The sequence below is a fragment of the Mobula hypostoma genome, chromosome 9 (assembly GCF_963921235.1).
Source record: "Mobula hypostoma chromosome 9, sMobHyp1.1, whole genome shotgun sequence".
Classification (NCBI taxonomy): Eukaryota; Metazoa; Chordata; class Chondrichthyes; order Myliobatiformes; family Myliobatidae; genus Mobula; species Mobula hypostoma.
Window position 1 is genome coordinate 20960582 of NC_086105.1, and position 15823 is coordinate 20976404.

The 15823-nt window shown below is 40.5% G+C and overlaps 1 protein-coding gene across 1 annotated transcript in view; it reads right to left on the minus strand.

The window, feature by feature from the left end:
* LOC134351555 (F-actin-capping protein subunit alpha-2) overlaps nt 1-15823 on the minus strand; it is a 46652-nt gene that overhangs the window by 15376 nt on the left and 15453 nt on the right. Inside the window, exons 2-5 of the mRNA XM_063057855.1 lie at nt 7469-7532; nt 4910-4961; nt 4406-4469; nt 2421-2627 (exon numbers count right to left, since the gene is read on the minus strand). Of these exons, the coding sequence (XP_062913925.1) occupies nt 2421-2627; nt 4406-4469; nt 4910-4961; nt 7469-7532 (387 nt within the window). The remainder of the gene's footprint in view (nt 1-2420; nt 2628-4405; nt 4470-4909; nt 4962-7468; nt 7533-15823) is intronic.

Genomic DNA, 15823 nt, shown 5'->3' on the forward strand with positions numbered 1-15823 from the left:
ATCATCAGCTCCTTTGTCTTGCGGACATTGAGTGAGGGGCCACCGTGGTGGTACCACTCAGCCAGATTTTCAATCTCTCTCCTATATGGTGATTCTTCACTACCTTTGATTTGGCCAATGATAGTGATGTCATCAGCAAACGAAGCATTAGAGCCTCAGTCATAAGCATAAAGCAAATAGAGCAGGGTGCTACTAGCAGAGTTTTATGGTACATTTGTGCTGATTGAAATTGAGGAGATATTTTTAGCCAATCCGAACTGACTGGCATCTATAACTGAGGAAATAGAGGATCTAATTGTCTGAGGTATTAAGGCCAAGGTCTTGAAGCTTATTAATTTTTGAGGGGATGATGGTATTAAATACTGAACTGTAGTCGATAAAGAGCATCCTGATGTATGCACCTTTGCTGTCCAGATATTCCAGGATTAAGTGAAGAGCCAATGAAATGGTATCTGCTGTGACAGTCGGAAAATTGGAGCAGATCCAAGTCACTATGTTTCATCACCAACCTCTCAAAGCACTTCACAGTACATGAAAACGCTCCTGGACGTTCATCACTGAGGCACGATACCACATTCTTAAGCACTGGTATAATTGAAGCCCGCCTGAAGCAGACTGCCAAAACGAGAGGTTAAAGATATCAATGAACATTCCAACCAGTTGATCAGCACAAGTACCCCATCTGGGTTGGATGCTTTTTGTGGGTTCACCCTCCTGAAGGGTGCTCTTACGTTAGCCTCAGATGAAATCACAGAGTCATTGGGGCCGTGGGAGATTGTGAAGGATCTTCCATGTTTTGATGGTCAAAGTGAGCACAGAAAGCATTGAGTTCACCTGAGTGTGAAGCCTTGGTGTCACCAATGTCACTTAGTTTCATTTTGTAAGAGATAACAGCATTTGATCCCTGCTACAGCTGGCGAGCATCCTTCAATGATTTAAGGTTTGGTGGTCCAGAGTTCGCATGCAAGTTGGCTTTCAGAAGATAGTATGTGGACTTCTTGTATCTTACTTGGTCACCAGAACTGGCCCTCAGCAGATTAAGAATCCCATTGTTTATTCAGTGATTCTGTTTGGGAAAGAATCTGAATGATTTTGTAGGGATACACTCATCTATGACTGCTTTTATGAAGTCCATGACAACTGTGGACTTCATAATGTATTCATTCAGATCCTCTGATTAGTGCTTGAACATGGCCCAGTCGACCAACTTGAAGCAATCCTATCACAAACAAGAAAATCTACAGGTGCTGGAAATCCAAGCAACACAGAAAATGCTGGAGGAACTCAGTAGGTCAAGTAGCATCTATGAAAAAGAGTACAGTCAGCGTTTCAGGCTGAAATGTCCATTGTACCCTCTTTCGTAGATACTGCCTCACCTGCTTTGTTTCTCCAGCGTTTTGTGGTTGAAGCAATCCTACAGCCACTTTTTGCCTCCCACGATGACCTCTGTTAACCTCAAATCTGGAGCCTTGCTCTTTAGTCTCCGCTTGTACGTAGGTAGGAGGAAAGCCAAGTGAACAGATTTCCCAAAAGGTGATCTAGGCGTTCCTAATTGTAGTATACCAGTGGTTGAATGTGTTAGGGCCCCTGGTGCGTTAAGTTATGACGATAACTGAGCAGAGATTTCCTCAAACAAGCCCGAATAAAGTCCCCAACAATGATTTCAAAGACTTTAGGGTAGGCTGTTCCTTGCTTACTAATGGCAGCTTTTTATATCTTGAGTGCCTACTTAACATAGGCACAGGATTACTCGCTGACCTGGTGGAAAAGGTGAAAGTAGGCTGCTTGTAGTTGAGAGATTAATTAGGCTACATACTATGGCAGAAGTATCTCCAGTTGAGTCAGGGTCAGTGACTGTTCACAAATCTGTGCTTAATAGTGGGCTCATCGTTCACACAGATATGGTGTCACGAAAGAGGACTTTCAGACTTCAAGGTAGAGGTTAGCTTCACCATACAACACCACTGGCCCTATTGGCAATGTTGGATTGTGCTTTGTGAATGGAATGCTACATGTTTAGAGGTGAGCTAATGTGGTGTAAAACATCTATAGTCAATGTAAGTTGAGCAAAAACACTAATTATGAAAAGTTAACAGCACAAACAGGGAGTAACCAGAATAAGGAGGTATATAAAAAAGGTCAGCCCAGGGAAGAAAGCCTTTGTCACATCATACACAAAATCTTGGAAAAGAAAATAGCTCTTGGATAAAATATTGAAAGGAAATGATCTCATCCAGGACACATTTTATTGAGATGTATTACAAGATTACATCGAATAGATCTCATATCCTCAGCTAAAAAAAACTCAAAAGTGACAGATGGACAAGTAGAGAAATGAGTTGAAGACAGAAGGAAATGGTTGTAATATAAAGATAATTCATTACTACTAACTCAGAGCAAGTACTGAATGAAATACTTACAGTGCAGACACCATTTGCATAATGTTCTTTTACATATGCTCTCATAGCAGTATCCACAGCACTTCGCCAAGATTCCAATGCATTTTCAACATCATGGGGCTTGGGATCACTTGCTTCTTTTCGTAAATGGTCAAATTTAAATGAGATCTTGTTCCTGGGATCCAAAAATCTACCATTGCCAAGATCACCATGTTCTGTTATTAAGACCTGTAGTGCAATATTATTGGCATAATGTTAAGACCACCTGAGGAAACTAGTATTTCCTTTCTTTAATTATGCATGAATGCGTTTTCATCATGAAACTATTGATCCCTGAGATCATGCATTAACAAAATATATTGAATATTTACAGAATCAGCACTGGATTAATGTCAAATTTCACCAATGCATTTGGGAAACTTGAATTGAGTTTTTAAAAACAAAGGAAATGCTTGCTATGAAATAAACTGGTTATTTTGTTAAAATTTCATTCCATTTATTAAGATTTAGACCTTTTAATGATATCATGCCCCAATTGAGCATACCTGTCAATGTTGACCTATAGCAAGGCATTTTGCAAGTTATCCAGATACAACACATTAATGTATAACATAAAGCAGAAATACCTAAGTTCACAACATTAAAGAAAATTGAAAACATTCATGTAAATGCAAAATGCTTTGGCAATCACTGCATTGAGTGCCCCGGACAATCACCTTCACAAGTATACGGTAGCTATGGTATCATCATTAGGGTACACTGCAGAAATTTGTTAGATCATCTTCAAACAAAGCCTGTGATCTTGATGAGTTGTAAGAGGGCAACAGATCTTTGAAAACTGCACTTGCACTCATACATCATTCTGACTTGGAACTATATCCTTCCATCGTCACTGGATCAGAAATTGAAAGCTCTCTAGGTAGTTGCCGCATGGGAGCATTTGTACCACTGAGCCTGCAACAGTTTGAGATGGCGGCTTTCTGGTACCTGATGAGAGCACGTTAAACGCAGCCTTATCAACACTGACCTTTCAAAAGTGATTAAAAATATCAAACCTAGTACATTAATTTACTGCTAATGCCACTTTCTTCCAAAGTTTTAGCACTTTTACAGGTAATAAAAGGTCCTAAATATTCTAATTTATTACTTTAAACTACATAAGCAAATACATGAAGTCAGTAATTATCAATATTCTAAATTCAAAAAATTGTTTTTAAATTCAATATATTAACAAAAATTAAGTGGAGAATCTGAAATTCAAATAACAATTTCATGTTATTTACTCAACTGCAAATTGTTGACTTTACATCTTTTAAAAGTAAAATGGTCACAAAAGTAGTAAATAAATTTTAATACAACAACAATATGGTTCACATTTACAAAATAACGCATCTAAATTACCAAGCATGAATATTGTTAGGGAATTAATTAAAAACTGTAAACATATTACCCGAGTACCTAACTCTTGCTCAAATACAACCTAAAAAGGTCACAATGACTCTAACCAATTTAATTGCTATAAGGGTATATTTAGGAAATTACAGCACATGCATACATCAAGATTGAGTATGGTGATTTGGTTTTCCTTGAAACAGAAGAGGTTGAAGGAGTCCCTTGATAAAGATATATACAAAATTATGAGGGTCATAGGGCAAATATTGGAAAAACTTCCCTCACAGCTGAGACTGTGTGAACTAGAGGGCAAAGGTTAGGGCAGGGCTCTGAGGAACAACTCTTTCACTCAGAGGGTGGCTGGGATTGGAAATATTACTTAGTTGGTAGTCTCCCAACATTTAAGATTTTAGGTCAGCATTTGAATTGCTAAGGCATAGATAGCTTTAGACCAAGTGAGATTAGTTGGTATCTCGAGATGCACGGTAGTTATTAAGTATGGGCATTGTGGTCTAAAGAGCCTGCTTCTGCACTGTATTTACATAGAGTATATGAAGTATTATCATGGTCATGTCAACTTAACATCAATTGCAAGACCATAAGTTATTTCATACCTGATCATCATAACCATCAATTTTTGCTGGAGTAAACTGGTCCACATTATACTGTGCAAAGGCACTGAAATCAGAAGAAAAGGAAGATTACAGAAAGTCCAAAATTCCCAAATACAGCTAAGGTTCCATACCTTTATAAATTCTGTTGATGGGAAAGAATCTAATTAAAAAACTTTAATCCCGTGTACAGCACAGGCAATTTCTACCAAATGCATTAAAATTACTAAAAACTTTGCATTATTCTGACTTGCTGCAAAGAATTTGCTGAACTAAACTTGTTGATGTTTACATGTCTCCAAACAAATAACCAAAAAAAATCAAATGTTTACTACCACAACACTACATGCACTGATTTCAGTGTTATCAGGAAATATATAAAGCAAAATTGAAGGTGATTTAATGCAAATTGTGGGTCTTTAGTGTAGATGATTACACTTTGCCAAAAACAAAATTGCTGTAATTAATGTAGGTTTATTTAAATGACTAAACCATAATTGTACTTACTGTGCTGTACCCTCCCTAAGAAGATTGTCCTCATTGAGCAGCAACCGCACATCTGGAGGAAAATTTAATAGACGTGATACATTCATTAGTGAGCACAAAAAGACATTCAAATATAACAGGCAAGTTAAGCGAACTGACTGCATTTATAGCTGTAATAAGCTTTCAAATTTGTACTGTGCAATTAAACAGACTAATTTTTGTTTTCACTATTTCAAGTATGTATTGCCTAGAGCTGCACTTTCATGTTGCTGAGATACGTCCAAGGATGCCCTGGGTCATATCATTAGAGAAGTAACCCAAGGTCATCGGGTGTTTGGGTCTTTCAACATCAGGCACTCTCACCTAGGTGACCCAGCCAGGGTTGATCAGGCCGTGGCTTGTATCCCAGCAACGTTGGTCCGCAGGTCACACCTCTTGATCCATAGCTATCAGGAGGCTCACTCAGCAGCCTCTGTGATGGCCTTGATGACTCTCTTCTTGGCAGTCCCCATAATGCCAAGGAGAGAGCAGGTTCTGCACAGCAAGCAGCCAGCAAAACCTCTACACCCTCTACAGGCTTGCATTGTACCCTCTACCTGTCTCCGGCACCAACCCCTGGTATTTGACTTCCTTATACTCAAACACCATCTCAATGTGGTCCTCCCAAGGAGCTATCAATTCTACCACCACCTGCTTTGAGTTTTCTCATAGAATGACCATGTCAAGCCTCAGGGATTGATAATGTTGTAATGAAGTCAGGAAACGATGCTGAGGATTCTACGAGTCTGTGGTGGCCAGTGCTATCATGTTTGCTGTTGTGTGCTGGGGCAGCAGGCTGAGGGTAGCAGACACCAACAGAATCAACAAACTCATTTGTAAGGCCAGTGATGTTGTGGGGATGGAACTGGACTCTCTTGACGGTGGTGTCTGAAAAGAGGATGCTGTACAAGTTGCATGCCATCTTGGACAATGTCTCCCATCCACTACATAATGTACTGGTTGAGCACAGGAATAGATTCAGCCAGAGACTCATTCCACCGAGATGCAACACAGAGCGTCATAGGAAGTCATTCCTGCCTGTGGCCATCAAACTTTACAACTCCTCCCTTGGAGGGTCAGACACCCTGAGCCAATAGGCTGGTCCTGGACTTATTTCATAATTCACTGGCATAATTTACATATTACTATTTAACTATTTATGGTGTTATTACTATTCATTATTTATGGTGCAACTGTAACGAAAACCAATTTCCCCCTGGATCAATAAAGTACGACTATGACTAAACTAACTGCTTGCCAAGATAGACTTCTAGTTGCCAGTCAGATGCCTTGTCGATGAGGCCTGCTGCTGATCTGGGCTGAAGCTGTGGTTGGTCTCCAGCTTTGACAAAGGCAGAGGTGCCTATCTTTGTTAATGGCTGAGGGGATACTTTCGGCCACTGCCTTCAGCGCCTGGTCATGCAGCCAGCAGCAGCATCCCCTAGACTTCTGGGTAGTTGTGTTCCGGAGTCTCTCTTCCAGGGCAGGACATGATGGTACCTCAAGCAAAAAGGTTCACTGGACTGGATAGGAGGACATACACAGCCTGGATCATGAACTTGATGCATTTGGGTTCTGCTTGCTAGTTGCTGGACCAGGAGATCTTCTGCTTCAGTGCACACTCCCACTTTGTCCAAACTCTCTGCCGACCCATTCCTACCATCCTGATGGCACACCTTACTTGACAGCTGCTTGCATCTCTTCCTGATTAAGTTTGCATCTGAACCTGCCCTGGGCCTTGTAGAACTGCACTTTCAAAGTATCTTAAAATAAACATCTCCATCAGATTTTTGCAGTGAATGCCTCTATATTAATAGGGTTATATAAAGATAAAATGGAAACTCTTAAGGGAAATTAATAACTTACAGGAAACTGAAATGAATGACATTTATGGTGATCTTGACAAGCTTTCAACAGTCAGAGTTGTTGACGTACATGAGCAAATATTTCTCTTCCCATGCAAAAGACCAAAACAAAAGCCAGATACTAGCAATGAACTCTTTCAACTTTCTAGAAACTAATATACCAATTTTTCCAATATGCTTGGGCAACTAAATTCAAACTAAAGATTGAATGAAAGAACACAGTTTGATCAAAGCAAAAGAACACCCATCCCGAAATGTGCAATATTTCTTTTCCGATCAGAACATAATCCTTGTTCTCTTTCTGGGAGTACAGGATTTTGCCCTCAAATGTATAATTACACACTGCAGTGCGAGAACTAAATCCAGATCAATAGCCTTGATGCAAAAATGTTGATTGTCTATTTCTCCATCGATGCTACCAGTCATGCCGAGCTCTTTCAACACTGATTTTTGCTCCTAATTCCAGTATCTGCAGTGTCTTCTGTCTGCAAACTAAACACTATGTCCTCTTCTCGCCACCAAACCCCACCCTACAAGCTTTCCTTGCTGTAAATATTGAATAACCATGCTGTAATTCCTTACCACTTGATCATAATTAAACGACAATGATCAGATTTTTAAATTAGGACCCAAAGAGGAAAAGAAGTTACATTATTAGCAATTTAACAGAACTTACCATTAAAAACTTCATTGAATTCTCCTGGTGGAGCATGAATAATGAAGTTTGCTGCTATGCGCACCTGTAATTAAAAGAGCGTTTCTAATTAATTTTCATCTCAAGGTCGAAAATAGCTCTTTACCCTTCGACAAATTTAAATGTGGAATGTTGCTTTAATTGGAAAAGAAAATTCCATTAAAACAACTACTTTGAATAAGTGGCTATTTATCATTTCACAAACTTCAGCAAATTATATGCAGAGTACCAAAAGAAAGAGGAAATTGAATCAGATTTAATTTAGAGGTGTAAATTAGAGATTTCAATGTTGAAAATACTGCTCATCTTCATGCAGGATAAAAAGTACAAGGCAATACTACACCCCAAAAGGACCTATATTTTCTTAAGTGTCCAAAACAGACTGAAGACAATGCAATTAATAGAATCATTGCTCTGCTATGGCATAAACATTGCAAATTATCTACAAAATTTGGCCTTGATTGAAATTCAAAGTTTTGCAGTAGTTTTTAATTTTAAGCAATGCATTTCTATATGCTGTTCTATTCCATTATTGATATTAGTTCTCTTTTTTGAAATCAGAGTTGGAGTTAAAAATAGTAAGAGAAATTGTCAGTTAGATATTTAGCTGACAGAGGAATAGAGCAACTATTTGGCATTTCCAGTTGATAGAACTGCACTACTACAGTGCTACTGTTGGTTAGATGGTGGCAACATTGCTTACACAAATAAGAAAACCTGCAGTGCCTTACAGCTAATAAATTACACCGTTTTCCTGGAAAACAAACAGGCACTGAGTAAAGAAACACCATAGAACTCAAGAAAACATCAAATATCCAACTCAAAAAAAATTGTTCAAATGATAAAAAAAATGAGCAAACACAACATTAAACATCAAATTGCAGTGTCATTGAAACAGTCAAGGAATGTTTAGTTCAATTTAGCGCTCTCTTCCGTTGACTGCAAGCCACGTAGCTAGTCTGCCTATCAGAATCGCACCAAATAGCAATTGAGAGTAACTAGAAACACATAACATGAACTGCAGAGTCCTTTAAAAATGCGTTCAATCCACAAAGTGTGCCTATCATACCGTGCCCAAGACACAATACTCCTGTACTTTCTTCCGGCAACATTGAGTGAGAAGGAGGGAGACTGGTTAAATGCAGGCAGATGGCATTGAACACCCACTCTCATCCTTGCTAATTTCAATCTTGCTTGATGCTTTAATCGGAAAGATCAGCAAGAAATGGAGCTGATCATGGATTCACACTCTATTAGGCCACAACTCCGTTCTCAAACATGCCAAATTCCCTCAGAGATAGCAAAAGCACCAGATCAGTCAGTCCAAAGACACATCAGAATATAAATGACAGGCTCCAATTGCACACAGATTAGTAGAAGTATATTTAAACAATCCTCAGATTAAAAATGATTTGTTCAATTAAATCTTCAAAAGAATTCCAGATGTTTGATTTACAATTACAGTGTAACTTGAACACAACAGATGTTGCTAATATTCATTTTGGCCTTAATCTTGTTGCTCAGGACTGATACATGCACCAAGTGTTGGAATCTTAACAATTCTGATAGGTTCCAAGTGATTCATCCATTACTATGCTACACTACACGTGACCAACTTTTTGTTTTTAAGAGTTGTTGATTGCTTCCAAATATCAGGAGGATTCAAAAACATTCCAAAAGCTTTAAAATTTTGACAATGTTGTTGATGTTGCTTTGGCATAAAGCACAGCACAGAACAGATGCTTCAGCCCAGCTCAACTGTGCCAACCAAGATGCCCATGGGGGCCATATCCCTTTAAATGCTTCTTTATGCAAGTACATGTTTAAGTGTCTTAAATACTGTAAATACATCTGCTTCTACAGTTTCTTTTGGTGACTCATTGCATATACTCACCACTATGGAAACAGCTGCACCTCAGGTTCCTTTTAAATCTTTCCCTCATCTATCTACATCACTCAGGATTTTAATCACTTTTATTATGTCACCTTTCAGTCAACCATCAAAAGTTTTCCCGAACAGTTTCATTGACTAGTTTTGTTTTGAAACAGAATAGATTTGCACGAGACCCAAATGGTCTACTGATGCAAAATTGTTTGCACAAAAATCTTGGATGTACTGTGCTGACAGTGATGGAAACTATGTAATAAGCATACCATCAAGCTTAGTGGTTCCCAAAGTGGGTGATACTGTCCCTGAGGCAGTGGGAGTTTCTAAGGGGGAAAACGCTCAGCAGCAAGGGGTGCAGCTGAGAGATTACAGCCTTAAATTAAGAAATGAATTACCAATTATGAGGCACTGAGGATCAAATGCTAATAATTGATTACAAAGATCACAATCACCTTTGTAATCAATTATTAGCACCAAAGCATGTTATAGCTGTTGAAAAGCAATGTGACACCTCTGTATTTGGCACCTCACTGGAAATCTGGACTGAACTTATTTCCAGACCTAGCCCTCATATTGCCATTCACTACTGTAGTAGTATAAAGTTATGCCCTTTCTGATGGCCTTGACCACATCTCTCTAGCCCACAGCCCAACCGAAATATTGCTGCCCCACTTTATGTACCTTCAGGCAAAGTAAGGTTTTACCTGAGCCATGATGATGTCATAACACTCCCCTTTACTGATCAGTGCTCGAGGTTGGGCGTAAACAATAGGTGATTGACTGCGGTCATTAATCCATAATGAAAATGGCAGAAGCAGACCAAAAAATAGTCAGTACAGTGTGGAGCATCTGAAATACCAGCACCAAGCAACGTGTGTGGAAAATGAGGCAATGAAACCATCCAGACTCCTTGAACATTTGAAGAGAATACACTGATAAAGCAAACAAGAACCATACTTACAGTCACTACGTGAAAACTTAAACAAAATACTGAAACATGTTTGCCGGCACTTGCCGAAACAGCGATGGTTTGTGTGCTTCATGCAACATTTCATTGCTCACAGCTAAATCTGGAAAGCCCCATACAATTGAAGTACCGATTCTGTCAGCAGAAACTGAGGTTTTGAGTACAAGTTGCATCAGACCAAATAATTAAAGTGATTCTGTTCAGCAATAACTCTGTTCAAAAGTGGACAGATGGAAGGTACAAGAATATTGAAGACCATTGGACAACATAACTTGCTATGCAGTTGGACGAGTCAACTTTGCCAGGCAACAAATCTTGCTTTTTTTTTTATGTTTACTTCATGAAAGATGAAAGCACGACTTAAGAGTTATTTCCAAGGGGACTAGAAACAGATATGAAGGGGTGTCAATATTTCAGGTTGTTGACCAACTTTTCAAAGAGAAGTACATTTTGCTCACTAACAAATAGGGCACCGTCAATGCCAGGATGCCACCATTCTTGAACAAGGTAATTCAGAGACATCCTGTGCAAAAAATGATCGACGGCACAAATAATTAAATCCTGTTATCACAGCAGTAGAAAAAAATCAAGACCCATGCTCTTAAGTCTTAATTTTTTCAAGAGCTTTGTATTGAAAATGATGAACAGTGATGAACATCTGTGGCTATACGTCTCTTAAAAGGAAACTAGCCAAGAAGCTTTTATGTGCATTTTGAAACTGTGGTAAAATTCTTTGAAGAGTTGAATGCTTCATTCAGTAATCAACTGAAACTGTCCTCGCTGAGTCTCAACGCCCCGCCTCTGGAACCTGGACTTAAGGCCTCAGTCAGTCCACGTGGGTAGCAATGTTTCCATGCCGAGCACTAATGCTTCCCAGGGCTGTGCACAGCCTGCTGCTGTTCACACTGGTCACACACGATCGTGTCTCAGGATTCAGCTCAAATCTATCACGTTTACAGATGACACAACTGTGGTTGGCTTCATCAACAACGATCAGGAGTCAGAGTACAGAGAGGAAACAGAGCAGATGGTAGACTGGTGTGAGAAAAGCAACTTAAGTCCGAACATGAAGATCACGGAAATGATTGTAGACTTTAGGAAGGTGCAGATGAACCATCCCCCTTTGCACATACATGGCTCCTCTGTAGGGAGTTAAGTGCACCAAGTTCCTGTGAGTTCACATCACGGATGTCCTCATCTGGCCCTCTATGTCACTTCCCTGAATAAGGTGGCACAAGCAGTTGTCTCCACGACACAACCCCCCCCCCACCTTAACCTAATTTTACAGAAGCACCTTGAGAGCAACCTTACAAACTGCATCTCCATCTGGTATGGAAGCAAAGTATTGGAGCAGAAGTCCCTACAGAAAACTGTGAGAATGTCCGAAGGATCATAGGGGTCTCCCTATCATCCACTGGGGACTTTTACCAGGAGCACTGTGTATGTAGAGGCCTTAGTATTATTAATGAATACCACCCATCCACCCTGCATCCTCTGACATTCCATCATCAGATAGGAAACTCGATAGAGAGAAGAATGGTCAAGATGCGAAACAGCTTCCTCCCACTCCCCAGGCCATTAAGCTTCTGAACTCCCTGCCGCATCGCATTTGAAGCATCACCGGTAATTTGTATGCACCCTACAATATTTAATTTCTGCATTTTACATTATCTACGCTCAATTCATTTGAAGACTTAATTCTTAATTTCCTAAGCTATTATATGTTATGTGGGAGGAAGCTCTCAGAAAGGCAGCATCCATTATTAAGGACCTCCAGCACCCAGGTTTATTATCACCGGCATGTGACGTGAAATTTGTTAACTTAACAGCAGCAATTCAATGCAATACATAATCTAGCAGAGACAAAAAAAATAAAACAAAATTACACATTGAATAGATTATTAAAAAATGTGCAAAAACAGAAATATTGTACATTAAAAAAGTGAGGTAGTGTCCAAAGCTTCTAAGGCCATTCAGGAATCAGATGGCGGAGGGGAAGAAGCTGTTCCTGAATCGCTGAATGTGTGCCTTCAGGCTTCTGTATCTCCTACCGGATGGTAACAGTGAGAAAAGGGCACGCCCTGGGTGCTGGAGGTCCTTAATAATGGACGCTGCCTTTCTGAGACAGCGCTCCCTAAAGATGTCCTGGGTACTTTGTAGGCTAGTACTCAAGATGGGGCTGACTAGATTTGCAAACTTCTGCAACTTCTTTCAATCCTGTGCAGTAGCCCCTCCATACCAGATAGTGATGCAGACTGTCAGAATGCTCTCCACAGTACAACTATAAAAGTTTTTGCGTGTATTTGTTGACATGCCAAATCACTTCAAACTCCTATTAAAGTATAGCCGCTGTCTTGCCTTCTTTATAACTACATCAATGTGTTGGGATCAGGTTAGATCCTCAAAGATCTTGACACCCAGGAACTTGGAACTGCTCAAACACGAGGAAATCTGCAGATGCTGGAAGTTCAAGCAACACACACAAAATGCTGGTGGAAAGCAGCAGGCCAGACAGCATCCATAGGAAGAACAACAGTTGAAGTTTCAGGCCGAGACCATTCATCAGGACTAACTGAAAGAGATAGTCTCCACCTGAAATGTCGCCTGTGCTTCTTCCTATGGATGCTGCCTGGCCTGCTGTGTTCCACCAGCATTTTGTGTGTGTTACTTGAAATTGCTTATTCTCTCCACTTCTAATCCCTTTGAGGATTGGTATGTGTTCATTAATTACATATTTAATGTGTAAATAGTTTTATTTCTATCTTTAAATAGACTTAAATAATTTCTGCAATTATTTGTCAGCTTTGAATTCACAGCTCCTATTTTCTTTCAAAGTGCATTACAAATCAAAATTCTTTATAGTTTTTATTTGATGACCAGACAGTTAAAAAAAAGGTTTGGGAACCACTGGTCTCTATCTCTTTCCAGATTAGCTAAATTGTCCCCTCTATGACAGAAATGAAGGAAGTTATTCAGAACTTTTCTAGCTTTCGTTATCAAGCATTTCAAAATCAAGATTACAGGATACAGGAAGGGAGCCAATACAGTCCCCTGTGGGACCTGAGTGCTACCTATAGCCATGTCTGACACACAGCTGAGGCCACACAAACTGCGGTCTGCCGGTCAGGTAGTTCATTATCCAGGAAACAATGGACGGAGCTTTCCCGCCCAACAATGAGGGTGGTACGGTACTGAAGGCGCTCAAAATAAAAACACAATCCTCACAGTGCTGCCCTGGGAGCAAGCTCTGTTCAGCAGGCAGCTGATACCATATACACCAATGTGCTCCTGGTAGGTAAACTGCAGGGGATCAAGAGCTGATCTGACCAGGGGTGGGAGGCTAGCGAGGACCAGCCTCAAACAAGAGAAAATCTGCAGATGCTGGAAATCCAAGCAACACATACAAAATGCTGGAGGAACTCAGCAGCCAGACAGCCCAAAATGTCGATGGTACTAATTTTCTATATTTGTTACCTGGCTCACTGAGTTCCAGGACAAGGATCTCCAAGGTCATGATGTGTGAGGTCATAAAGTAAATACAGAAGTGGCTAGGTGGCCTCTGATGTGTGCCTTACCATTCACTACGAGTATGATCGTTAAAATGAATAGTGATGCAGGCTTCAAAAGGCTCATTAGTCTCTACTCCTCATGCGCTAGTTGCTTACAGTCCTCAATTCTCTGATCTTTCACAAATGTACCTGCATCCACTTAATTACAGCTAATGACCTAACCTCCACAACCCTCCAGAGTACAGAATTCCAGAGATTCACTAGCTGCTCCAAAAAGAAATTCCTATGCACACCACAGATCCCTCTAAGCTGCGTAAGTGCATGGCGACAAGAAACTGAAATGCTCCCATGCACATAGCCTTTGCTGCTGCATAGCTGGAATTTTGTGTCAATTCTGAAATCTAGTTTCGGAATTCCCTATAATTGTATTAAATGAATATAATCCATAAATTTTCTAAATAAATGTGCCATAATCTTTACTTTGAAAGATCTTGGAGCTTCAACATATTTACAGTGTTAGCATTTCAAGTTACAACACTATTACAAATTGTAATGATAAACACAGAATGGAAGTCGGTAGCTCAACGGTAATAAACCACTGACCAGCTGAACACTAATGCCATCTAGTCAAAACATTTACTTTCCCCACTGTACCTGTCAGTTGTTTTGACTGCCTGACATCGTTTGTGTTGTGAGTCGTGGTTTATGTGAATATTACAAGAACATTTAAAGTGCCAGGCAGTTTTCAGGCGGTGTAAAATTCCACGCTTATGAGTAATGGCTGGAATGTGCAGATGTAAAAAAAATTTGAGGGAACACCGTGGCACACCCATTTTAAACAAGTTACCTGTTTTAAATAGTTAAAAGTTATATTGTAACTATGCCCTTTTCCAGCAGTGAAAACTCTGCCACTTGTATGTCTAATCAAATTTGGTATCTTTTTGTCTATTACTGGCTCTTTGATAAAGGAATACAAAGGAATTTTCCATTAACTTAAGAATCCCCTTTCCTGTCTTGGCAAAACTTATTACCCTAGTCTATCTCTGGTTGGTAGTATCTCAAAATACCAAAGATGATTTTATTTCATTCAACAATTCTAGATCAAAAAATGCCTGATAAACAACATTTTGGAGTAATTTTTGTATTAATTTATAAATCTATAGAGGGAGGAGAAGATGGCAGAGCGATGCAGCTCGCAGCAGCCACTCCAGTGATGTCTGTTATTTGTCAAGTAGGGTGCTGTGCACAATCCTGATTTGATGGAGACGGATGTGAGAGCACAGAGGAACATCTGGTGAAACTTCTGAAATGCCTGCTTCGCTGCTGCTGCTACCGTGTGGTCCAGAATCTCCGGAGAAGGCCCCGAGTCCTCGGCTTTGCTTGTTGCTCGGCAGCTGGGGTGGGGTCGAAGCACTCGGCAGAGGATGGTGCTCAGAGAGGCTGGTTGGAGGCTTGAAGTTTTCGGACGGACTCAAGAGTCTGCTGCGGTCGGATGCTTCCAATGCTGCAGCATCGGCAAGTTGGCGGCGCTTGGAAGTTCATGGCAGGGAGAGTTCCTCCCTCCTGCCACCTGCGTGGGATGAGGAGTCTGTCAGGACTTTGAGGCTTTTTTTTTACCGTGCCCATGGTCTGCTCTTTAATCAAATTATGGTATTGTAGTGATGTGCTACACACAGCGTTAGAATAACCACACGGAGTCGGTGAGTTAGAGTTGCGATGAAAGAGATTTATTCAAACTTCGCGGCCCGCTTTAAAGCCTTCCCGTTCCTGCCCTCCCTGGGCGGGACTACTGTGGGGAATGCATATTCCCAGACCCTTTCTGCGCGCGGAATTTTCCCCCTGCTGGTGAAGATGGCCTGGCGCCCTTTTTGCTGCCGGCCCTCTGCCTGCGCGCGCTGTTTCGTGAGCCGGTTCGTGGGTACCAGAAAGTGGGTCGCCACATAACCGCCCCCCCCGCAGAACCGGCGATACCT